The 25,500-nt window shown below is 45.6% G+C and overlaps 2 protein-coding genes and 1 long non-coding RNA gene across 6 annotated transcripts in view; 2 read left to right on the top strand and 1 right to left on the bottom strand.

The window, feature by feature from the left end:
* Window positions 1–9,677, top strand: part of relch (RAB11 binding and LisH domain, coiled-coil and HEAT repeat containing) — a 31,347-nt gene extending 21,670 nt beyond the window's left edge. For 2 of the 4 annotated variants that reach the window (XM_077012879.1, XM_077012877.1), the window contains exons 20-29: window positions 388–467; window positions 725–831; window positions 948–1,047; window positions 1,776–1,858; window positions 2,942–3,005; window positions 3,243–3,381; window positions 4,404–4,520; window positions 6,317–6,405; window positions 7,944–8,014; window positions 9,115–9,677. In XM_077012879.1, the coding sequence (XP_076868994.1) occupies window positions 388–467; window positions 725–831; window positions 948–1,047; window positions 1,776–1,858; window positions 2,942–3,005; window positions 3,243–3,381; window positions 4,404–4,520; window positions 6,317–6,405; window positions 7,944–8,014; window positions 9,115–9,235 (971 nt within the window). In that variant the 3' untranslated portion in view covers window positions 9,236–9,677. Of the gene's footprint in view, window positions 1–387; window positions 468–724; window positions 832–947; window positions 1,048–1,775; window positions 1,859–2,521; window positions 2,605–2,941; window positions 3,006–3,242; window positions 3,382–4,403; window positions 4,521–6,316; window positions 6,406–7,943; window positions 8,015–9,114 lie in introns of those variants that run through there. The other 2 variants (XM_077012878.1, XR_013132429.1) reach the window with 2 other exon arrangements.
* A 767-nt stretch (window positions 9,678–10,444) lies between these two features.
* Window positions 10,445–10,954, bottom strand: LOC143518307 (uncharacterized). The gene is made up of 3 exons (XR_013132156.1): window positions 10,886–10,954; window positions 10,647–10,782; window positions 10,445–10,547 (listed from the first exon to the last, which is right to left on the bottom strand). It is a non-coding gene; the product is annotated as an uncharacterized LOC143518307 (long non-coding RNA).
* A 1,763-nt stretch (window positions 10,955–12,717) lies between these two features.
* tnfrsf11a (tumor necrosis factor receptor superfamily, member 11a, NFKB activator) lies at window positions 12,718–22,594 on the top strand. The gene is made up of 10 exons (XM_077012876.1): window positions 12,718–13,047; window positions 16,585–16,660; window positions 17,297–17,422; window positions 17,705–17,848; window positions 18,626–18,710; window positions 19,417–19,490; window positions 19,662–19,763; window positions 19,847–19,896; window positions 19,977–20,739; window positions 21,588–22,594. Exons 1-10 carry the CDS (start codon window positions 12,973–12,975, stop codon window positions 21,833–21,835), a joined length of 1,743 nt encoding a protein of 580 aa, XP_076868991.1. The 5' UTR covers window positions 12,718–12,972; the 3' UTR covers window positions 21,836–22,594.
* The last annotated feature ends 2,906 nt before the right edge of the window (window positions 22,595–25,500 follow it).

Genomic DNA, 25,500 nt, shown 5'->3' with positions numbered 1-25,500 from the left:
GTAGGGGTTTACTTGCCCAAGAATAACACACACATACACTCTCTCTCTCTCTCTCTCTCTCTCTCTCTCACTCACACACACACTCTTCTTTATCTCTGAGTAAAACACATACATAATCACTGCAGTGGTGAGGTTTTTTGAATGTTTAGGTTTTTATTTTGAGTTCTTTGCCAAGGGGTTCTGTGCAGGTTTGGCTGTTCATGTCTGAATGCTCGGGTTAGTTTCCTGCTAAATCTGGTCAATGAACAAAAAAAAAACTCTTTTGAAGTAACACACACAGATATTTTCCCAGCATTCTTGAGTAAGATCATAATGTGGATGAGACTCACTGTAAAACCACAGTCTGGAACGTTTGCAATTCCGTGTTCCATGTTTAATTTGTCGTAGATGCATCAGCTGGCAATGGCGTTTTGACCAAGGCTACAGTTCCCATCTATGCAACAGGAGTGCTGACCTGCTACAACCAGGTCAGAACTGGACCTTTTGGGCTTTGACCTTTTGAGCTAGGTTGTGTCCTATTCAAAGCCCCCACCATCTCTCCTCTACAGCTCCTCTATTTCGTGTTTCTGTCTCTTTTCTCTCTGTCTGTCTCTCCTCTCTCTCTCTTTCTGTCTGTCTTTCTCTCTGCTTGCGTGTCCTTTCCTCATCTCTCTCTCTCTCCTTGATTCTCTCTTCTGTCTCAGTTCTTCTCTCATATCTCAGAGCTGTACATGATGTTTTACAGGAAGAAGACCGTAAGCTGTTGGTTGGCTTCTTGGAGGACGTCATGACCACTCTGTCTCTCTCACACGCTCCTCTCGACAGTCTCAAGGCGTCTTTTGTGGAGCTGGGGTAAGAGTGCCCCCCCCCCCCCCCCCCCCATCTCACTCAACAGCAGCTATATGGTCCGCACAGGATCTTTAAATGCAGATGACACTGAAGCCTCTGTGTGTGTTTGTGTGCGTCAGGGCCAACCCGGCGTACCACGAGCTGTTGCTGACGGTGCTGTGGTTCGGGGTGGTCCATACCTCTGCTCTGGTGCGCTGCACTGCGGCCCGCATGTTCGAGGTCAGTCTTTTCACTATTCACGTTCACAATCGGCTTCATTGACTGATGTATGATGTTCCAGTGTATTCAGTGTATTGATTGATTGCTTGGCTGTGACGATGATGTTGATGGATCCTCCCTGACCTCCCTCTAGCGCCCCCTTGTGCATTGTGCTCCTTGAATCGTAACTCCACCCAGTGTCCCTCTGCAGCGCCACCAGCTGTAGTAGCTTCATGCGTCTCGTGTGTGTGTGTGTGTGTGTGTGTCTGCACCGCTGCATGCTTGCTGTCCTCATGCGGAATGGTCCAGGGAAGAAAAGAACGCAACCGAGCCATCATTCCTACCCGCCCCCCAAACCCCGCCCCCTGACCCCAACCCCGCCCCCTGGAGGTCTCGCGATAGGGCGAAGCAGAGCGCCACGCCGCGTCCACCGCTCTACTTCTCTCTGGTTCTAGCTTAGTGACGGTTGCCTGGCTCTCTTTAGTTCTGTGATTGCCCTCACCCAGACCCCCCCCCCCCCCCCTTACCCCCCCACCCCATTAGTGTGGTCAGCTCCTCTGTGCCTCTCTCGACCTGTGACTGGTGCGTTGTGTGTCAGCACTGTGGTTATTTTGTTACCATTCTTTTTCTTTTTTTCTCTCTTTCTCCCCCTTCTCCCCCTCCTCCCCCCCTCCCCATGGTATTTCATGACTCTCTGCTCGCTCCTTCCATGCGTCCTGTGTGACATCACCCCTGCTCTGACCAATCAGCTGTTGGTGAAAGGGGTGAATGAAACTCTTGTAGCTCAGAGAGTCGTTCCAGCACTGATCACACTCTCCAGTGATCCTGAAATGTAAGTCTGCGTCTGCCTCCTCTCACACACCTCTCAGCTTGGGTCTGATTAGCGAGCCTGACGCCACCCCTCCTCTAGTCTGACGTCTCGGGCAAGTTTTGTTCTGATGAGCAAGCTGGATATTTTGCAAATCGTTAATTACTCACACAATTGTGATTCAGGAGCCCGAGTTCAGATTCCAGGATTTGTAAAATCACACAAACCAAATTTGCCTCAGAGAGAATGAAAAGAAGTTGCCTTTCGCGGCTCCGTTAAGGTGTCGTGAACTGTGTGAGGAGGAGGAACAGTCAGGCTTCACAGATGAGACCGAGGTCTGAAGGAACACACCTTTTATGTCTGAGTGTCTCACACACACCTGCCCGACACTAACATCGTTAAGCTAGCCCAATCATTCGGCTGCCACTAACCGCCACGGCCTTGGAGCAGAGCTGCACGTCCGTCTGTCCGTCCGCGCATCCGTGCGTCCATTCGTCCTTCTCTTTGCCTGCTCTCTCTCTCATTTCGGGGGCCCAGATAAGCCCCCCCAGCCCCCCCTCTCTGTCCTGCTAGGTCCTGGGGCACCCACGCGTGCCTGTGTGTGTGTGTGTGTGTGTGTGTGTGTGTGTGTGTGTGTGTGTGTGTTTGACCCACACATCTTCTCTTTTGCATCTGACCGGTTTGCAGCTGACCCTACGAGGCATGAACGAAGCCTTAATTGACAAGCGAGTTGCCCCAGCCCTAATTACCTTGTGCAGTGGTCCCGAATTGTGAGTTTAACCCAGCCACGAGACACCTGAACACCTTTATCCTGTCTCCGCATTCTCCTGGTCGGGTCTCTTTCTTATTTAGTGTTGTTGATTTTTGGGGTTCTTTTTTTTTTTTTTTTTTTTTTTGGAGGGGGGGATTTCGTGTTTTGTTTTGTTTTCATTTCGTACCAGTCTTGTCGTTTTCCGTACTGCCATTGGCATGAACGTCTGACATCACCCATCCTGGCTTACGTCATACCTCCATCAGTGCTTGTGATTGGTTAGTGGGTGGTGCGGCTCGTGCGGGATTGGCTGAGGTGGAAGTTTGGTGTGCTGCTGATGGTGTTTGTGCTTGCAGTTCCGTGAGGATCTCCACCATCCCGGCCTTCGGGACCATAATGGAGACGGTGACGCAGAGAGAGGTGCGGTCTACACACAGCTCTCTTTATGCCTTTGTATCTGTACATACACACATTTCTCATTATGTCTTTGGGTCTGTGAGTTGACGTACAGGTTAAAGCTCCTCTCACACGTGACATACAGATTCTCAGTTGATTTGAGCGTTGATTTGAGCGTTGATTTGAGCGTTGATTTGAGCGTTGATTTGAGCGTTGATTCGAGCGTTGATTTGAGTGTTCTCTCCACTGTGTGTGTTTCAGCTGCTGGAGCGGGTGAAAATGCAGCTGGCCTCTTTTCTGGAGGACCCCCAGTATCAGGACCAGCACTCACTGCACATGGAGATCATAAAGACGTTTGGGCGAGTGGGGCCAAACGCAGAGCCTCGCTTCAGAGACGAGTGTAAGCTCAACACACACACACACATTGCCAAAAGTATACGCTCATCCATCCAAATTATTGGAAACAGGTGTTCCAATCACTTCCATGGCCACAGGTGTATAAAACCAAGCACCTAGGCATGCAGACAAACATTTGTGAAAGAATGGGTCGCTCTCGGGAGCTCAGTGAATTCCAGCAAGAAACTGTGATGGGATGCCACTTGTACAACAAATCCAGTCGTGAAATTTCCTCACTCCACAGTCAACTGTCAGCATGTCGCTACTGGAATCTAGAGCAGTGGATGCACGAATAAGTGACGAATCACGCATCTCCATCTGGCAATCTGATAGACGAGTCTGGGTTTGGCGGTTGCCAGGAGAACGGTACTTGTCTGACTGCATTGTGCCAAATGTAAAGTTTGGTGTATGCGCGATTATGGCGTGGGGTCGTTTTTCAGGAGCTGGGTTTGGCCCCTTAGTTCCACTGAAAGGAACTATGAATGTTTCAGCATACCAAGACATTTTAGACAATTCCATGCTCCCAACTTTGTGGGAACAGTTTGGAGCTGGCCCCTTCCTCTTCCAACATGACTGTGCACCAGTGCACAAAGCAAGGTCCATAAAGACATGGATGGCAGAGTCTGGTGTGGATGAACTTGACTGGCCTGCACAGAGTCCGATAGAACAACCCGATAGAACACCTTTGGGATGAATTAAAACGGAGACTGAGAGCCAGACCTTCTCATCCAACCTCATTATGTGAGCTCACAAATGCCCTTCTGGAAGAATGGTCAAAAATCCTCATAAACACACTCCTAAACCTTGTGGACAGCCTTCCCAGAAGAGTTGAAGCTGTTCTAGCTCATATGCGAGTCAAGGAAGGTGAGCGACTACTTTTGGCAATATAGTGTATATACTCACACACACACACCATATACACACACACACACACACACGCACACACTTGCAGAAGAAACATTCTCTTCTCATTTTTATCTGAAGTTTCTTGAACAAATACGTGTGGATGTTTCTGTGTCTGTGCAGTCGTGCTCCCTCATTTGCATAAACTGGCCCTGGTCAACAACGTGCAGACGGTGGAGCAGAAGCGTATGGACGTCGCCAGCCAGCTGTTTGAGGCCTACAGCGCCCTCTCCTGCTGCTGTATCCTCCCACGCCAGTTACCCTCCCCAGCACTCCCAGTTACTCTCCCCAGCACTCCCAGTTACTCTCCCCAGCACTCCCAGTTACTCTCCCCAGCACTCCCAGTTACTCTCCCCAGCACTCCCAGTTACCCTCCCCAGCACTCCCAGTTACCCTCCCCAGCACTCCCAGTTCACTCTGCTGATTCAGTCTCCAGTTGAGCTGGTGTGGTTTTGTAACGCGGTGAAGGCAGCCTACATCTTTCTTTAAGAAGCTCAAACGGTTCTGAGGAGCACTTGGGAAGCAGTGATGGATGTTGAGAGCAGTCTTCACATGGAACGGTGGAGGAGAAGTTTGATTCCCCAGAGCTGTGAGAGGCAGCAGCACGTCATGGCGAGCAGCGTTAGTGTCTCCTCTAGACCCATCACCCTGATCACACATGAGACCTAGAACTGTCACGTCCGTTTATAACTTATTATTTCCAGGAGGCTCAGTGGAAGATTGCGAATGGTGTGTACTACACCGCAGTTTCAACATCAGCTGTAGTTGCGCTGTGGTCATTGTTCTCTGGGAATCCAGGCTAGGAGGTCTCGGGCTCCGAGTCTCAGAAGGTTGCTGAGGTTTCCAACCAAGTGTGCAGACCACATAATCCATGTGAGAATTCATCTAAATCCAACAGAAAAATAATCTTGTCTCACAACCTCCTTCTTTCTCTGTCTCTTGCTCTCTCTCTCTCTCTCTTTCTCAGTCTGACTTTTCTCTCTCTCTCTCTCTCCCTCCCTCCCTCAGCCTGTCTCTCCCTCTCTTTTCACCCTCCCCCAGTCTTGAGTCTTATTCAACTATTTTAAACTATCTAGATGCCCAGTGGCTGACACAGGCCCTGTCTGTTCTGTAACACACCCACACACATCTTCTCTACTGAGAGTTCTGTCGTTCTGAAAATGTTTACGTGTCCTGCTGGCAGGGAACAGATGGAAGCAAAGCTCGGGAGTTTCTGGGCGGTAAATTGCAGGGTGGCTGGCCGAGTGCTTCACTGAGCGTTCCCTGTGATGTTGGAGCAGCAGAGCACCATACCCGACACGGACTCGCCCCCATACCCGACACGGACACGCCCCCTCGCCCCCATACCCGACACGGACACGCCCCCTCGCCCCCATACCCGACACGGACACGCCCCCTCGCCCCCATACCCGACACGGACACGCCCCCTCGCCCCCATACCCGACACGGACACGCCCCCATACCCGACACGGACACGCCCCCATACCCGACACGGACACGCCCCCATACCCGACACGGACTCGCCCCCATACCCGACACGGACTCGCCCCCATACCCGACACGCCCCCTCGCCCCCATACCCGACACGCCCCCTCGCCCCCATACCCGACACGCCCCCTCGCCCCGCATACCCGACACGCCCCCTCGCCCCGCATACCCGACACGGACACGCCCCCTCGCCCCGCATACCCGACACGGACACGCCCCTGAGGGGGTAGCTAGGTTCGGTATTTGTTTTACCTGAAGTTTTGCTGTCTTTCTTGCCTTCCTGTCTGTGTGTTTCATTCCCAGCCTGTCTTACAGCCTGCCTGTCTGTCTCTTTGTGCTGTCCGTATCCCGGCCAAGGAAGAGCAGTAGTTGTGTGTGTTTGTGGTACTGGATGAGTACCTGTGTGTGAGAAATCACCATCCTGAAGGTGACCTAGACATGAGCGCTTTGTTAGTTTCTTCATGTGTTATTTGGAGGATTCGAATCAAACGTGAAGCTCAGATCTTCCTCCCCTTACTCCTGCAGCGTTTCTTTAACTCTGGTATCAGTTATTTCTGAGGAGGTTATGGTCAATCATTTTCTTCCCGGTATGAGGTGCCTGAGATCAGATATGGAGCATCTTTCTCCAGAGCATGAGGTAGGATCTGCCTGCCGCAGCCTTCACCACCGCACACTAAATACTCCACATCTGGTCTTCGTCTTAAAATGTTTTATGAATTAAGCTTCTAAAAGTCTGTGTTCAATATAAATGTTCAGACAGCAGTCTCTAAACATTTTAAATTATTATTTCAATTCCCCATCAGAGAGGTCAGCATGCTATTGCTGTTCATTTAAATAACACGTGCCTGTCCGCTGTGATTGGCTGATGGTCTGAATGGGTGTGGTTGAGGTACTTCATTTAAATAACACGTGCCTGTCCGCTGTGATTGGCTGATGGTCTGAATGGGTGTGGTTGAGGTACTTCATTTAAATAACACGTGCTTGTCCGCTGTGATTGGCTGATGGTCTGAATAGGTGTGGTTGAGGTACTTCATTTAAATAACACGTGCCTGTCCGCTGTGATTGGCTGATGGTCTGAATGGGTGTGGTTGAGGTACTTCATTTAAATAACACGTGCCTGTCCGCTGTGATTGGCTGATGGTCTGAATGGGTGTGGTTGAGGTACTTCATTTAAATAACACGTGCCTGTCCGCTGTGATTGGCTGATGGTCTGAATGGGTGTGGTTGAGGTTCTTCATTTAAATAACACGTGCCTGTCCGCTGTGATTGGCTGATGGTCTGAATGGGTGTGGTTGAGGTACTTCATTTAAATAACACGTGCCTGTCCGCTGTGATTGGCTGATGGTCTGAATGGGTGTGGTTGAGGTACTTCATTTAAATAACACGTGCTTGTCCGCTGTGATTGGCTGATGGTCTGAATGGGTGTGCTTGAGGTACTTCATTTAAATAACACGTGCTTGTCCGCTGTGATTGGCTGATGGTCTGAATGGGTGTGGTTGAGGTACTTCATTTAAATAACACGTGCCTGTCCGCTGTGATTGGCTGATGGTCTGAATGGGTGTGGTTGAGGTACTTCATTTAAATAACACGTGCCTGTCCGCTGTGATTGGCTGATGGTCTGAATGGGTGTGGTTGAGGTACTTCATTTAAATAACACGTGCCTGTCCGCTGTGATTGGCTGATGGTCTGAATGGGTGTGGTTGAGGTACTTCATTTAAATAACACGTGCCTGTCCGCTGTGATTGGCTGATGGTCTGAATGGGTGTGGTTGAGGTACTTCATTGCAGTACACTGTGAGCAACAGCTTGTTTTGGCCTCACCTGAACCTCTTTAATCATTTCAAATGGACTCATTGTATTTTATGGTACATACATCATTATATTACTTGTACAATTTAACAGGAGGGTCTTGCTATTTGTCTCAGTCAAACTGAGCCGAATTTGCCTTTAGTCGTATTTTCTGTTATTTTAAAATGATCCAATCTTCAGTCAGCATTCTGCATCTGTTTCGTGTGCCCACTGATGCCCAGGTGACGGGCCAACAGGATCCACACCAGTGTGCTGTTCCTCTTCGGCACCTCTAACCGTCCTCTCTCCCCCTCTCCCTTCCTTCCTCCTCTCTCTTCTCTTTCCTCCTCTCTCCTCCTTCCTCTCCTCCCCATCTCTCCTCTGCCAGGTCATTTTAAGCTCCATGATAAAGGAGTGTGAGCTGAAGGCGGAGAGTCGAGCGATGGGGGAGGTGCCAGGGTAGGGATCTGCCTCTTGCCTTACCCGTGACCTTTAACCTTGTCATCTTCCTCCGGTAACAGTTGGAAATAGCAAGCATCTGCTCCGCCCTTATTCCTTATCATGCTGGGTCTTGGAGTCTTTTATCCATGATGTCATCATTAACAGCAACGTTTACGTTCTCTGTAAAGCAACCTTCACGTTCTTTTGACTCTTGCGTCGTAGCTCAGAAGGTTTCCCGAGATCTGCAGGACATTGGTACAGGCCCTTAGGTTTGCAGGACATTGGTACAGGCCCTTAGGTTTGCAGGACATTGGTACAGGCCCTTAGGTTTGCAGGACATTGCAAACTCGGGATTCATACCTACCATACACAGGCTCGGGTTGCACTCCTAGCAAACAACTTGCACTAATTTTAAGTGTCTGATGCTGGTTAGTTCAAACAGGACCGTTTTCACTGAAATGACAAGTGTCTCTTTTTTGTATTGTCATCAGTTAGTGTCATCATCACACATCAGTTGAGCAGTTCCCCACACTATAATCCAGTTCTTTTGTCTGCAAAATTTGTCAATGTGTTTACGGTTGGAAAGAACTGAAATCGTCTGTAATGAACGCTTGAATGTTTGTTTTCTCATAATGATTATAAGGTTGCAGTAATGTAGCTTTTTCATCCTGACTGAAAAAAGGCCGTTGGCTTGTGGTCACTTTGCTTTTTGGCAACCTGAAGCCGCTTGATCGTTAAGATGATGAGTTGAGTCGTACTGTAGTTTCAGCACGGCTTTAGATTAGAAGCAGCGAGGGGCCTGGACCAGGATGGTCGTTTGGTTCGTTGGAGGCTGGCTGTGAAAACCGCTAGTCATGCTTCGTGTTCTTGTGATGGTGGTTTTGTACCTAAATATGTAAATCTACATTCATTATTCATTGTAGCAATGTTCCCATTTTCTCCAGCCAAGTTGAGCCCTCTTAAGTCTTTGTTTTTGGTCTTTGCCATAAACTTTAATTACAGTACAATACCATAAACGTAGAAGTGTAAACTTTAAAGCTAAACTTAAATAACCCAAAGGAACAAAATAACAGGCCTTGTATTTACTTGGGACTTAAATGGTGACTGTTTTCCTTCAGGTCCGTGTCTATTGCAGCGAGTCTAGTGGGCGAAGACGCAAAGACCAAGTTCCTGAGCAAGATGGGTCAGCTGACCACATCAGGAGCCATGCTGGCCAACGTCTTCCAGAGGAAAAAGTGATGGAGGCTTCCCATGATTCTCTGCTGCCTGGGGCCTGCTACTTGAAGTCAGTCATCTGCCTTTTCTTCAATCGGCATCTTTTTGATGGGCTGTTTTATATCTTATTTATGTCTTAAACGTTAATTCCAACCTCCAAAGAAATTTGCACTTTTTTGTTGTTTTGAAAATTGTTTTGTGTTTTATTTACATCACCACAAATTTGCTTTGTCTTTTGGACATGTGAAATTTATGAAGAAAAGAAACCTTGCTTCCTTCTTGTCTTGACCTCTCCATGTGTTGCAGTGTCTCTGGAAGCTGTTTTCTATCAGTGTGTGTCATTTCTCTGGTTTGTTTTTTCTTTTGGGTCTGCTCAAACAGTAAATAACTGTATAATACACTGAGAGAGAACATACCTGTATCATGTATATTGGAAATTGGTGTCATAATAAAAAATGTGATCAACTGTGTGTGGTAGGTGATTTCATGATCTTGAGCTATTACTGAGACAACGTTAACACATACAAGTCGTTTTCACTGGTATATAATTTACTGCTATACTGTATAATATAAGCATAGAGGTGATGCACAATAAACGTTTCTTTTGACCATTTGCTGACCATTAAAAAGCTGCTTTTGATAGAATTGGTTCAAAGTTCCTTAGCTGATGCCCAGAGTCATGTCCAACAGCCTACAATGTTTAGACGTCCTGAGTTTTTGTGTCGACGTTAATAAATAACTTTGATAGGGGGATATTCAGGCTTGGATTTGCATGTCTAATCTTTAACATTTACGTTTGATTTCACACTGTGGGCACGTAGCTCTTCGTTTCCTTTACGAAATGCCCGAAAACACCCCCCCATCCCCCCCATTGTGTTTGGGTGCGGCTGGAGTTGTTGAAGTTGAGCAGTAAATCGCAGCTTTGCAGAAGCACTTGCGCGCGCGCTGGAAGGCTCGTGGAGGTGTCGCGAGGAGGCAGATCTGAGTCAGGAGTAGATACTCGGAGGGCAACGTGAGTCACACGTCTGAAGCGCTTCCAAAACAAGCAGGATAGGGGGAGACTGCTCCCAAACCACGAGAACATTTAGCCCTTTCGTGGTTTTTTATTTATTTAAATTTTGTTATTTACCAAGTCTAGAAAGAGACTGCACACTGCAGCTCGTGTTTGGGCCCGCGGGTCTCCGCTCTGATGGCGGTGGATTCCGATACCGGAACCGTCTACCTGGCGTGTTCCTCAAATCACTACCCCAAACACGAGGGCAGCAGAATGCACCGAGAAAACGGCCCCAACCACCAAGATGTTTTTGCACGTCTCTGGACTTTTCTCTAGACTCGTCTGGAGAAAAAAAGAATGGACAGTGATACTTTTGAATACTCCAAAAGTCATTTTGGAAAATTAGAGCCTGTAGCCTATATTTGTAATGCTTTGCCTTACATCACGCAAATAAATTAGAGATGACTCCTGCCCCAGCCGAAAAGCAGCCGAAGCACATTTACAAGTCACCAGAGGCACTCCGCACATCCCCCATATTATCCCTTCCAATTTTGGACTCCGTATGGGATAAACGTGCCTGAAACACACACACACACACACACACACTGCATGATTCACTACGTTTCAAAAGCCAAAATGCGATCGGATAACTTATAAAAAAAAGTGTTCTGTGGACCTACCGCATTCCCACAGAATTGGCCCCTTATTTGCATTCGGCGTTGCGCAACGCATTTCTCCTGCAGCGCGAGCAGGAGCGCAGGAGCGCGCGAAGGGGGGGGGGGGGGATGGGCGTGGTGCAGGCCAGCTCGTGGCTCCGGGCCCCGCTAACGACAGTTATTCAAATCAGATATTGACAGTTTGCACGAGCTCCAATGAGGCAGCTCGCGAGCCCCGGCGGAGAGGCGCGAGGGCGTCCCACTTCCGTCTGGTAGCGCTACTTCTGAATTTCAAGACAGGTGCCAAGTGACCAAAGACAGATGTCGGTTTAACGCGATAAGATTTGAGTTCAATGAGTTCCATGACTTTTTGACGTTGGTCTATATTGTCCTCTTGTCTCTCCGTGATGTTTTCCTATATTAGATGCTACAAAAGGAAATAAACACGACCTCAGCAAATAACAGCGATTTATTTCAAGTGGGCTGGGGTTACTAAAATTATTTTATTTCAGTAGTTTCAAATGAACTTTCACATTAACAAAAGTAATGTAAAGTAAAGTAACAAAAGCCTTTCATGAATCAGGCGAGTTGCCGAAAAATACCAGTAATGCGGGAACTGCACAAAGCAAAGACGTTTTTCTCTAACATGCCCCGTCTCTCTACCTACCACAAAACCGCCTTTACGCTGTTCAGCCTGAAGTAAATTATTTGTGCTGTTTGGCAGACAGCCTATAGGCTACAGCTATTAGCTACGTCCATTTAAACTCGCATACATCCGGCAACATTCACTTCATTTTGGTGATTTATTGCTCTACTTTCACCTTTCTAACAAAATTTACATTCAGTATTTTTGTTGCTTACCTAATGAACTTGTTTTATTAGCAGTTAGTCGTTAGCTAGTGGTAGTTTATCCCTATTAGCTCGGCATGTTATTATAATTTACATATCTTAGCATATTTTATTTTGTGCATTTTACATGTAACAAATCATATTTACATTTTCTTACTTTTATTTTGTGTCAGGGACAGCTGTAAGACCCGAGCCTTAAGGCTATGTTGTTTAAGTGCACAGATTGAATGTAGCGTTAGAATTTTTATTGGCATTTTTAATTGTTTAATTAACAGCAGTTCTTGACGATGTGGTTAACAAAACGTTTTATATCAGCCGATTTTAACCAATTTATTTAAATAGATAAGACTCCTGATTTTATTGGACCAGATTGTCAAAGTTTATTAACTCCACACATCTTTCACTGGTTAATGCTGGCTACTGTTTATCTTCATGAAACACGTCCACAGGTCTTGTTCATCTATGAAAAAGGCAACTGGTCTTGTTTATGTTTATGAATACAGGACACAGATCTTGCTGTATTTTAGCTCATTTTAACGTGAAGGCAGTATACTGCACTACCAATTTCAAGTTACCAATGAAAATGGAAGCCCGCGTCTCTACTACGCCGATAGTTGGACATGAATTCCTGATAAGCCCCAGAGGCAACTCGGTAAATCCCACATATGGAATATAGTTCTGTCTTTATGACTGAAGACATGCCCACCCGTTATGTTTTCACCTCCACCCACCCCATGTCTTGAACCGGGGCTGTCATAATGTTTTAACCACAAACAGCATATATATATTTATTTTTTTTATTCCTATATACGGCTTGAATTCTAATAAAATGACACAAACGACTCAAGCGTCGTATTTCACACCTCACAAATCGGCCTACATGTCACGACGTACTCGCCACCAACAATTTGCATAGCGACCTCGGATCTATTCCCCACCCCCAAATGGACTAAAATAAAGTAGTTTGTTTTTTTCCCCCCTATAAACCCATTCATCCATAGCCTGGGAGAGCTGTTAGGAGCAGTGGGAGGAGTTCGCTCCAGACGCAGCTCGCAGCCACACGGCTGGTCAGAACCGGAGTTTCGTCTTTGGCTTGGAGCGGGAGTGAGCGCGCGCCGCAGTGTTCCGAGAATGCGCTGAGCGCTCGAGACTGGCGCATCCCCACGCTCGCGCGTACACCGCTGCACACACACGTTTCACCTCGCAGGACATTCTCACACGTTTTAACTTCTCACCAGCGAAGAGCTCCGCAATCCAGAATTATGAGAGTGCACTTCTCAACAAGTTGGATATTTCAAGGGTGGATCGCAAGCCTCGTCTTCGGTCTGTGTATCCAGGCAAGTTGTGTTTTTGACTTGAAATACAGTGGAAGTTAAATACTGTTTCTAATGCTTTTTGACTTAGCAGTGTGCTTTGCATGATGTCAACTGTTCCCACAAAGCTGGATTCAAAGCTGCCAGCGAGGATGGACATGCGGCGAGTTTGCGTTTACTTTGTTAAAAGGTCTTTAGGTTAAAGAACAAAAATCGTGAAAGATTTTTGTGAAAATCTTGATTGATAATTTAATTACCCCTTTACACTGGAAGGAGTTGATCTGTATGTCAGATGACTTTACTGCTTTCCTGCCTCCTAAACTTTCCTATGTTCGCACGCCTGGACCGCTCTCTCCTTCAGCCTGAAGTGTATCCAGCTTTTAACTATATTGTGCTTTTTCTATCCTTTGCGTCGTTGGCTGAACTTCTCATGTGGAACTGGCTCTTGTTTAATTAGTGTGCGCCCGTGGGTGTACGCGCGCGTGCACACGTGCCCACGCATTGTTTTTCAAGATTGTGATGGTGTACGCTACAGGTCTCCAGGTCCCCGGTATGCTTTAGTTCATTCTAGAAGAGGCACGTGGCAGTTCTTAAATATTTACTTCACCATTTTAATGTAAAAGTGCAGCAATGTTGGAGATCCTAACCCTAATCATAAACCCTAACCCTAGCACTAGCCCTGATCCTAAAACCTAGCACTAGCCCTAACACTAGCCCTAACCCTAAACTCCAACCCTAGCACTAGCCCTAACCCTAAACTCCAACCCTAGCACTAGCCCTGATCCTAAAACCTAGCTCTAGCCCTAACCCTAACCCTAAACTCCAACCCTAGCACTAGCCCTTATCCTAAAACCTAGCCCTAACCCTAACCCTAAACTCCAACCCTAGCACTAGCCCTGATCCTAAAACCTAGCCCTAGCCCTAACCCTAACCCTAACTCTATAGCTTTTAGATTCAGCGGGGACCAGAAAAATGATAACCTGTACTGTATGCCTAACTGATATTAATGAATGAATTCACTCATGCATTAAATCATTCACTCGCCCCTTTCTATCTCTTTCACCATCTCTTGTTGCCGTCATTGCTGAGAGTTCTAAGGCAGAGTGTGTTTCGTCACAGACCTACGGGTTTGAACTTGCTTTTGACAGGCATGGACATTTGGAACATGAAAAATTGTTTCATGAAAATTGTTTGTTCAGAGGGGTTAATTTGTTTAATTTGGCCTGTTAAAATGCATTGATTACTGGGAGTGCATATCTGTATGAGATGACATATTAATACTGGACATGTGCTCTTGTACTTGCTTATTATCTGTTCATAACAGATATTTTTTTAATGAATCAGCTTGTCAGGTGAAAAATATGACAGCAGTTATGCAAACATTGTGGTTTTTTGAAAAACACTGTATAGTGCATTTTAAACTGGTTTTCTTAATTCACTGTGCTTGTCCTACCATCGTAGAGAAGTGTCTCTAGAGGAGTGGGTAACAGCCCACACACTACAGCACATAAACTACAGCCCTACACACCACACACTATAGCTGTACACCCTACAGCTCTACACAGTACAGCACTACATCCCTACACACACACACTACACAGTACAGCACTACAGCCCTACACACTACTGCCCTATACACCACACACTTCGGCCCTACATGCTACAACTCTACACACTACAGCCCTATACACCACACACTTCAGCCCTACACACTACAGCCCTACACACCACACACTACAACCTTACACGCTACAGCACTACACACTACAACCTTACATACTACAGCCCTACACACTACACACTACATCCCAGTGTACAGGCGGATCGTGGAAGACACCACTGTGTAGAACTGGCCCTCTACATCTTGCATAGTTTCTACCATGTAATTATTCAGGGCGTCTCTAACCATCATCTTAATATATTTAGTCAATGAAAATATTTCATGTCGTTTGTGTATTTCCTGATGTTCAGACACAGAGAAACTAGAAACAAACTCAGAACATTCTCTGGGTTTCCTGTGACTTTTCGCACACTTTTGAATCCAAACTTTTGAATCATCACACACATGAGACCACACCCCCAGATATATATGTATGCTTTACATTAACTCTATTTCAAAGAGTATTCACATGAGCATTTACATACAGCATGATATAGTTCTGAAATATGTAAAATAAGTTCATCTTCTTACTGCAGGATGATGACGGGTGGGCGTCTCCTTGTGTGTATGTGACAGGTGATAGCTGATATAATACAGAGAGGTACTTGATAAATTAGTTATATATATATATATATATATATATATATATATATATATATAACTAATTTATCAAGTACCTCTCTGTATATATATATATATATATATATATATATATATATATATATATATATAACTAATTTATCAACTTTATCTCTCTTTAGAGAGAGAGAGAGAGAGAGAGAGAGAGAGAGAGAGAGATAGATACATAGACAGAGAGACTAATGTAAATGTACATTCGGAGCAAAGTGGAAAGTGTCCATCATAGTCTGCACAAGGCTGTCACTGTTTTATCTAATGAGGAAATCAAATTTCTTGTGAATTTCCATGATATGTTTGATATATTCGTTCCTAGATATTTGTCTATAAAAGCCGCAACCTATAATTAACCACTGAGGAGTGGAACTGAACTGGTCATGTTCACGCTGCATTTCCTGGTTTGTGTTCTTTGCTTCTGTAACGTAAATAAATGTATAAGCGCCCGCAGAAACTCTGGGTGCTTTCGTCATCTGTCCCTGTTCTCCAGAACATTTCTCTTTGTTATTTTCTTGACATGGAGCGTGAAGCTGCTCTCTACTCCATTTACTCCATTTCCTCTTCTGGAGTAAAAATGAACTTGAGTCACTTTCAGCTCGCTGGAACACAGATGCTTCTCGTCTCTGCTGAACTTCTCTTCTGAGTTGTGCTGATGAGTTAGTGGGTTATAAGATATAAGGTGTATAAGGTAAAAAGGTTATACGCTCACCTTATAAGGGTTATAAGGTATAAGGGTTATACGATATAAAGGTTATAAGGTGAGCAGATGTGATCTAGTGAGCAGATGTGATCCAGCTATGTCCAGATGTTCTTGTTCTGATAGTAGGCAGGGATCGTCAGTGGTTAGTGGAGACCACCGTCTCTTAACTTCTGAGGTTACAGCCTCTGAAGGGTTAATTCACAGACTCTGTGAGAACATGACGAGAGTGATCTTATGCAACAGGTAGTATTACAGCATAGATTACAGTAAGATTACATCATAGTACAGCATATCAAAACGTGTGTATACTGTGTATTCTTAATACGGGTGGGATAACATCCTGGTATCAAATGATATCCAACATGACATGCTGGTCCTGACCGAATGCAGCTTTAATGCTGTTATGAATAATGTGCACTGCACACTGGAAGCATTTCTGAAGGATCTGCCATTGTCCAGTTTGAATAATGGCAAATATACTTTATTTACAAAAAAAAACTTGGTTTACAAATAAATGTTGTTTACATGTTTATAGCTGTAGTCTTTACTTGCTTTCTGTTTGTGCCAGGGGAGACATGCCAGACCCAGTTGCAGCGTGAACCAGTACATCAAAGGGAACAAGTGCTGCACCAAATGTGCCCCTGGTAAATCATGACAGAAATGACTTCATATCTCCACCATTACCTTCATATCTCCACCATTATCTTCATATATCCACCATTACCTTTATATCTCCACCATTACCTTCATATATCCACCATTACCTTCATATCTCCACCATTACCTTCATATCTCCACCATTATCTTCATATCTCCACCATTATCTTCAGATCTCCACCATTACCTTCATATCTTCACCATTATCTTCATATCTCCACCATTATCTTCATATCTCCACCATAACCTTCATATCTCCACCATTATCTTCATATCTCCACCATTACCTTCATATCTCCACCATTATCTTCATATCTCTACCATTAGAAACAGAAATGTGTCATACAGAAACATTGCCAGCCATGTCCATTGTGACTGCAGGTAAACATTCCAGCCAAGCAGGAGCTGAACGGGATTCGTCTGATTGACTGTAACACCAAGTGAATCAGGAACCTGGTGGGGTCCTGCTTGGTTGGAAATCCTGCAGCTATGCCAGTCCTTAATGGATCAGACTGAGAGAACTGACACCCCCAGAACTGAGACCTGCAACCTGGAGAAAAGCTAGTCTGAGTTTCAGTGAGACAGAGACTAAAGTGATGGAAGTCTCTTTTTCCCATCCCTAGGAACATTCCTGTTTGCCTCTTGCACTGACAACAGGGAGACTGATTGCCTGCCATGTGGGACAGACGAGTACCAGCCAGAGTACAACACAGAGGAGAAGTGTCGTCCACAGAAGTTCTGTGATTATGGTCAGCTGTCCCGTCCTTATCAGAGCAGACCTGGTTTCTGTACTAACCTCTAACATTTGAATTTCCGTAGATGAGGCTTTAAGGGAAAATCACATTGGTCCCTAACCCATCCTAAGCAAATTAATGGAACAGTTAAAACACTGACAGCACAGTAATTTTGAAGGTTATCTGGGTATCTTCAATACCCAAATTCTCGTGCTCCCTCACTCTTCCTCTTTCTTTCTTTCTTTCTTTCTTTCTTTCTTTCTTTCTTTCTTTCTTTCTTTCTTTCTTTTCTTCCAGGTAAAGGGTTTTACCGAGTCAGTCCTAGCAGCCGCACTCAGCCTGAACCCTGTCAGTGTAAGAAGGGCTATCAGTGCTCACGCATGAACTGCGAGTTCTGTGAGCGCATCCCATCATGCATTGCAGGTCAAGGACTCATGGACGGTATGATTGTTCTTTACCTTAGCAACAGTGTATTTCAGTCACATTACACTGATATACAGATATACTGTTTGTCCAACTGCTTCAACTAACGATGATGAACTTTTCAATTTAGTTTAGGTTATGTAATATTAGCTAAGGTGTCTCATGACTTAAGGTGACTTCGGGTTAGTTTAGGTAACATTAACTAAGATGTCTCTTGTCATTGAGGGCATGTTTAAGTAATATTAGCTAAAGTGTCTTGTCATTTTGGGTTAGTTAGCTAAGGAGTCTCTTGTGATTTCAGGTTCATTTAGGTTGGCTAATATTAGCTAGGCTGTCTCTCTTGTGGCCTTGGGTATAATGTTGTGACTTCTGTAATGATTTTTTCTAATTACATGAACTCTTAGGAATAAGACGAAGATAAGACATTTTACGCTTAGATTTGAACTGCCCTTTTCAACTCAACATAGAACAAATAGTGATAATGCATGATTCATACGTAAAGAAGCTGTAGCATTGTGGCCTCTCTTGGTCTGTGGCTGGGTGTGACCCTTCTGCACGGCAGAGATCCGACCATAATGTATAGATTTAGGAGACTCGTCTCTATTTGCAGTGGCTTTTCGTAGGCACTCTGCACTTAAAGCTTAGTATAGTGTCAGAGAGATTCAAATATATTATCATGTGAAAATTATATGCCTTGCAGTATCATTTTTTTTGGGTTATACCAAAACCGAAGTATGTGGAACAGTACGTTAACGTTTTTGTGTGGTGTGTTCTTCTTCTGCTGTGTTATTAAAGAGTCTGGCCATCAGTCGTGTAAGGAGTGTGACCCTGGGTTTTTCTCTGATTCAAACTCGTCAGAACCCTGCAAGAAGTGGACAGAGTAAGTATGTCCGGAACCACTGCATCCAGCCAGAACCACAAAATATATTGTTTCTCTCTCTGACTCTCACGCACACACACACACACACACACACACACACACACACACACACACTCGTGCACACACACACATACGCACGCACGCACACACACACACTCGCGCACACACACACATACACACACGCACGCACACACACACACACTCACACACACACACGCACGCACACACACACACACACAAGCATACGCACACACACACACACACAAGCATACGCACACACACACGCATACGCACACACACACATGCGCACACACACACACACACAAGCATATGCACGCACACACAAGCATATGCACACACACATGCACACACACACACACACACACACACACACACACACACACACACACACACACAAACAGTTTGCATTCTCACAACTACTTTGCTTGGTCATTGTAGTCATTCTCACGAGTGTTGTTTGTCTAGCATCGCTCCTGTGTCACAGACATACACAAGTGTTTCAAAAGTCTCCAGTCTTACCGCAATGTAGTATTATGACTAATTTCTCCACCACTTCCCCTGGAAAGAGCCTATTTTCCATAGTTGGGCATATTTGTGGTAGCTGTTTGTGGAGAGGATCCAGATTAAAAGGGAAGAGCCAGGACAGCTGAGGATTCCTGTCCTGATAGGTCGTCTCTCCTTTCAGCTGCAGTGCCATTGGCAAGACGCAGGCGACCCCCGGGAGCACGAAAACAGACGTGGTGTGCGGGGCCCCCTTCGGTACGCCATCATGCAACATCTACACACACCTTTTACACCTTTATTTAACCAGGAAATACCACATTGAGATTCAAAACACACTTTAACAAGAGTTAAAGAGTGTTTTTAACTGTTTTCTACCCCAGTTTAACACCAGTGTTTGGGCGTAATGTTCTGCCCTTATCTCTCCAGGCCTCTTCACCTCGTGGGCAGTGGTGGCCATTCCCTGTGGCATCGTGGTGGTATTTGCTGTCATTTTCTCCTGTTATAGAGAAAAGCTGAGCGTATTCTCAGGTAAACCATAATCAGATGGACTCACTCATGCACATTTTATTTCTATATTGTTGGCAACGGTTTTGGTATCTTTTTTTCTACAGTCAACCTACGGACCTGCGTGCAGAGCATCAAACGTAGCAGAATTCAACAAGTGAGTCCATATGTTTAATGCAAGTTCTGTTAGCTGCTTGTTGTGCATGCTAACAGCGTCTCCTCCAACACCTTTCTTAGGAGACTCTGACGCCACCGTACCACAGCACGGGACTGCAGAACAGCCCTCTGTACGAGATCACGTCTCACCTTATCCGCCAAGACCACAGCCCTCCAGAATACCTGAGAATGTGTTCGGAAACGAAGCTGACCAGCTGTGGCGCCCCTGATCCAGTCCTGACCCAGAGTCATGAGCAGGACCGGGGCTCCACGGGGTCAGAGCGGGACCGGGCCTGCGGGTCCCTGAGCGGCTCGTCGGGTGAGGGCTTGGAATTCAGTCCAGCCTCGCCGCTCTCGGGCAGTACCTGCAGCTGCCAGCCGTCTCTGAAGGAACCCGTGGAGGTCGGAGACAACGAGGACTGCAGCCAGCTGGTGGCCCACAGCCTGGGTGGGTGCTGCTCCTGTGTCCAGCGGGACCCACGGGACACGTCGGAAGTCCCCGGTGGGAGTGGTGGTGCCGTGACCCAGGAGAAGCCTCTGTGCGGAACTTGCTACTCCGACAGCCTTCTCAGCTGCCAGCAAAGCTCTCAGGAGCTCTATCTGGACTACAGCGCCCATGTAGGCAGGGGGGGCTTGTCACAGGTCGGGGGGCTGAGCTGCAGCAGTAGACAGAGTGAGCCGTGCTGTTGTAGTATAGACTCCACCACCGCCCCACCCAACACAACACTCGCCACATCCACCAACCAAGGCCTCTCACTCAGCGACGGCACGGGCAGCGACCTGTCTGACCCTCATGGACATCTGGAGGTCCTGACTCAACGCTCAGAGGCAGCCCTCACCTGTGGTAAGACTGTGTTAATACTTTTACCCCAAGAGGCAGTTTATTCGGGGTTTCTCAGAATTTCTAAAATGACCCCAACAGGCTGTTCTGAAGTCCTGATTATTGAGTAACACTCATATCAGAGTAACTGATATCTGCAACTGCTCTGCTCTGCTCTCTGAGGGTTTCACACAGCGCTAGCTTCTCTCATGAGTGAACACTCACTTCTCGTTCTGGCTCCACGAGCTGTTATGGGCTTCAGGACATTTTTGACTCCCAGATGTTTCTTTAAAATGGGACCATTAAAGTAGGAAAAATCTAGATGATATTAGATGATAACATGCACTGCCCGAGCAATCCTGCTTCAAAACAGCTATCATCTGTGTGTCTTGTGACATGGAAAGTTCAATTAATGATAATTTGAATCAAAACACTGGTGTTCTGGTAACTGATATTCCAGTAAAAAACAAGGCAGAGTGGACAGTGAGTGTCTGGGAAGCTGTAAAGTGGCAGTTTTAATGACTAAAAGATGTGTGAAACATGATTCATGGGCAGCCGGCCTCAGTCATGTGGCTGTGTGCTGGGAATATGGAGTAAATACTTAAATAGGGATACACCACCTTAAACAGGAACTGCTCAAACATCTGCTGAAATGTGAAACGTTTAGTGGAAGGAAATGGTTGAGCCCCCCCCCCCCCCCCCCCCCCCCCCCCCCCCCCCCCCCATTACTGGAAGAACATAAATAGCATAATTTTGTGCTAAGTAAGGGCTGACTTAGCATTGCTGCATTACTGGGCCCAGATTTGAGCTACATTTGCAAGTGTGAAATGTAAAGTTCCATATTATCTTTGACATCGTGTGACCTTTGGCAGGTCATGGAACAGAAAACGACACCACGTCCACATTCATGTCCAACGGGCAGGTGATGAACGTCACCGGTGACGTGATTATGGTGTACGTGAGCCAGACATCGCTGAGCAACACCAACAGAGGTGACGATCCCTGTGGCTGCCCTGTCCAGGAAGGGTCAGGCGAGGGACGCTATCAACCTGCCCCGAAATACCCTGCCCCACCACCAGGGGGAGCCAAACAGCTGCCCCAACAGGTCTTCTCTGTCTGAACTGCACTTCCACTTCATCTGGTTTTATATTGATTATTGATTTGTTTTATATTGATTATGGATTCAGTTTTCAGTGTAGCATTCAGTGTGCTGTTTTATTAAAAAATGCTGTGCATTTGTTGATGATGATGTTTCTGTTTCTTTCTTGTTTTTTTTGTCATCTGTATCTATAAAGCTGTAATGGTACAGATGTGGGTGATTTATGTCTGCTGTTTGTATCAACTCCCATGGTCTGATCTCTAGACGCTCCCCATGATGTTATGTCAGATAAGTAATAATAATAATGTCTTGGCAAGACGGAGTTTAATTTACGGTTGAGTAAGAAATGCGAAGCTGTTCGATGCTGCCCCACGGAGCCTCTGTCTCCAGCCCTCACTCGAGAGCGCCCCCTCCTGGGCACACACGGCTAGCCAGCACATTACTTCATGGAACAAAATGGATGCTCAGTTAGACATATGGGTATGGAGCACAACGTGGATGGTTAACCTTTTGCTGTGTGTCTTCAAAATGTTTCTCTTTTTCCATTTATAAGGGAAATTGCCTTTTTTTTAAGATGCAAAGAAGCTACAACTTTGTTTATTTGTTGTTTACAGTGGCGTTATTAGCCACTTCTTATATTAGACCATTCAGTCTTACTGAAGGGAGAAAGAGCCATGGACCTTAATTACACCTGTGTGTATACATGCCATTCAGAATCAATGTTTGATATGCAAATTGGAACCTATTACTGTAAATAAAAGTAATTTGTATGAAACAACAGTCATGTCATTTTGTAAGACTGGGAATTTTTTTTAGATCTGTTTACAGTAGCAGCATTGCTAATTGGATATGAAGTTAAAACCTCAAATTCCTCTCTCAACCAGTGCTGCCACTGAATGTGTAATTACAGAGGTGAATAACTACTGTCTGTCCTCAGGTCAGTGTGAGACGTGTACACACCACTATTGTGTTTCACCACATGAATAGGAACTGTCTTGATTACCAAGGCACAGTCAGTATGTTTTTCCATGGGGATCAGAAACCAACGCAGGAAAGTGTTGCTCTCTCTGCCAAAACAGGAAATTGTTTTTGGCCAGCATGTGATTTGCATAAAGCAATCATGGCACACCCAATGTTTTTTTTATTTTATCAAACACAACAGATAGCCTGCCATCTAGTGGCCAGAGAAATTAGTGATTGACACCGTGTGCCTTGATAAGTCTTTTGCCCGTGTCTCAACTCCATTCCTGGATGGGTCTTAGTCCAATACTGTGTGGTCGTTCCCTACTCTAACATATTTATGAATTCTAGTAATACAACACTTGATTCAGGTGTGTTTGAGCAGGGAAATCACCAGGTCTGCACAGGACATCGATCCTACGGAGTTGAAAATCTTTACCACAGCATGAAAAGGTCTGTGAATGTAACAGACTCCAAATCTTTGATGGACAGACACTGCTGCAACTCAATGAGATGTACTGCACGTGTGCCGTACTAATCTCTGAGCCCTGGATCATGCAGTAATAGCTGTAACTCTTCTCCTGAAGTGATCTGTGAGGAGGCAGGAACAGATCTAAGTTGTAGTCAATTGAGTTCAACTTTCCTTCTGCAGTGCTTTCAACAATAGACACTGTCAGAAAGGAGCATTACTGTAAAGATCTAGACCCCCAAAGTGCAAGACAAGAGGTGGGGAAGAACGCCCTGAAACGGGAAGACAGGAGAGAGCCCACCTCTAATGGTCACAGCAGATAGGGGCTCTTCATAATACATATGAATAGTAATAATAATTATACATTTTATTTTTATAGCGCCTTTCAAGAAACTCAAGGACACTGTACAAAAGGCTAAAAGATGATAGATTAAATGAAAACAAGTGCGTCCAGGATGTAAAAGAAAATAAAATAACATTTAAAATAGTTGATATAGATACAATGATAAAATATAGAGTGACAATAAAAAAATCAACAAATAAAAGAAAAAAAAATGAAGAGGCACTTCTATAAAATGTCCGGTTTGAAATACTAAATTTTAAATGTTAAATCTCCCTCTCCAGGTTAAATCTCCCTCTCCAGTAGTACCGGTGTTTCTGCAGGACCTCCATGTCCAAACGGATCCGATGGGGTCGAGTGTCAGGGAGAATCCCTGAGCGTGTTGTAAATTCATCCTTCTGCTTAGCTGGAAACCACCTGATCTTCACAAGAAGCTCTAACTGAGTTTCTGTTGCCACCTGAGAAGATTTGACGTTACGTTTCCTTTCAGAGGTGTCAATACTGTAGCTTGGCTAACATCACGATTTTTCGCTTGTGAGATGTTTTACTGACACACTTCAGTCTTCAGAAGGGGAGACAGTGAAGGGAACACAGTGGAGGGGACATGGTGAAGGGAACACAGTGGAGGGGACATAGTGGAGGGGACACAGTGGAGGGAACACAGTGGAGGGGACACAGTGGAGGGAACACAGTGGAGTAGATACAATAGAGGGAACACAGTGAATGGAACACAGTAGAGGGAACACAGTGGAGGAGATACAGTGGGGGCACACAGTGAAGGGAACACAGTGGAGGGAACACAGTGGAGGGGACACAGTGAAGGGAACACAGTGGAGGGAACTGTGGTAGTGTAGCCTTGTGGGTTTAGGCAATTCTACGAAGGAAGACTGGAGACGGTCAATTAAACTCAAATGTCGCTGTTTTATTTCTCAGGTCTCTCTCAGTTTCAGACAAGTCCTCAACCCAAGTGCACTTTTCTTGACCCCTCCCCCTTTTACCAGCCCTTTTTTATAACCAAAATTCCCGCGGCGAATTCCGGGTAAAAGGCCGCTTGTCAGGGTGGGCCAACCCGAGTTCTCCCAGGCGCGGCGTGTGCTCTCTAGAAAACAATTAAGTACCTCCACACCAATTAATTAATTTAATCAAAAGTCATCATCAGTCTATGCATAATCAAATCCAATGTCTTGACAGGATAATCCCCTAATCAGGTAAGTATTCATTCTCTCACCTAGTAGGCTGGTGGAATACCAGGTAGGTTGGTGATGATGCCATACCGGTCTCAGCATCACAGGAACACAGTGGAGGAGATACAATAGAGGGAACACAGTAAAGAGAACACAGTGGAGGGAACACAGTGGAGGGAACACAGTGGAGGAGATACAGTGGAGGGGACACAGTGAAGGGAACACAGTGGAGGTAACACAGTGGAGGAGATACAGTGGAGGGGACACAGTGAAGAGAACACAGTGGAGGGAACACAGTGGAGGGAACACAGTGGAGGGAACACAGTCAAGGGAACACAGCCATTGTAATAGAAAGGAAAACGGCCATTGTGATAGAAGGGAACACATCTGTCGTGACCAGAATGCAGCACTGTAGTATCATTCTCTGAGAGGGCCGGAGTCCAGTGTGGTTTGGTGATTAAATACATACACCTGATTCAACTAATCTATCAAGTGCCAGGTTTAGTAGGTGTGTCTGAGCAGAGCAGGTGCTAAACCTGTTGGACTTTGGCCCTCCTAGACTGGATCTTCACACCCCTGCTTTAGACATCATATTGCTTTATTCTAAACAAGTTGAATATTAAACCTGCTTTAAACAACAACCCTGCCTAAGATAACTTTAATGAACAAAATAGAACAGAGACCACCTGTTGGGTCACTGCATCTCTGAACAGATGTACTGGATGACTGAACA

Source organism: Brachyhypopomus gauderio, chromosome 7 (genome assembly GCF_052324685.1).
Source record: "Brachyhypopomus gauderio isolate BG-103 chromosome 7, BGAUD_0.2, whole genome shotgun sequence".
NCBI lineage: Eukaryota > Metazoa > Chordata > Actinopteri > Gymnotiformes > Hypopomidae > Brachyhypopomus > Brachyhypopomus gauderio.
Note: the sequence above shows the minus strand (reverse complement) of the source record. Positions and strands in the feature narration are given on the sequence as shown.

Excerpts from the sequence above, each read along its gene's own strand:
- tnfrsf11a (XM_077012876.1), top strand. The coding sequence starts at position 12,973 with ATGAGAGTGCACTTCTCAACAAGTTGGATATTTCAAGGGTGGATCGCA. Across the intron at positions 18,711-19,416 it reads CCCTGCAAGAAGTGGACAGA|CTGCAGTGCCATTGGCAAGA; the intron begins GTAAGTATGTCC and ends CTCTCCTTTCAG. Across the intron at positions 20,740-21,587 it reads AGAGGCAGCCCTCACCTGTG|GTCATGGAACAGAAAACGAC; the intron begins GTAAGACTGTGT and ends GACCTTTGGCAG.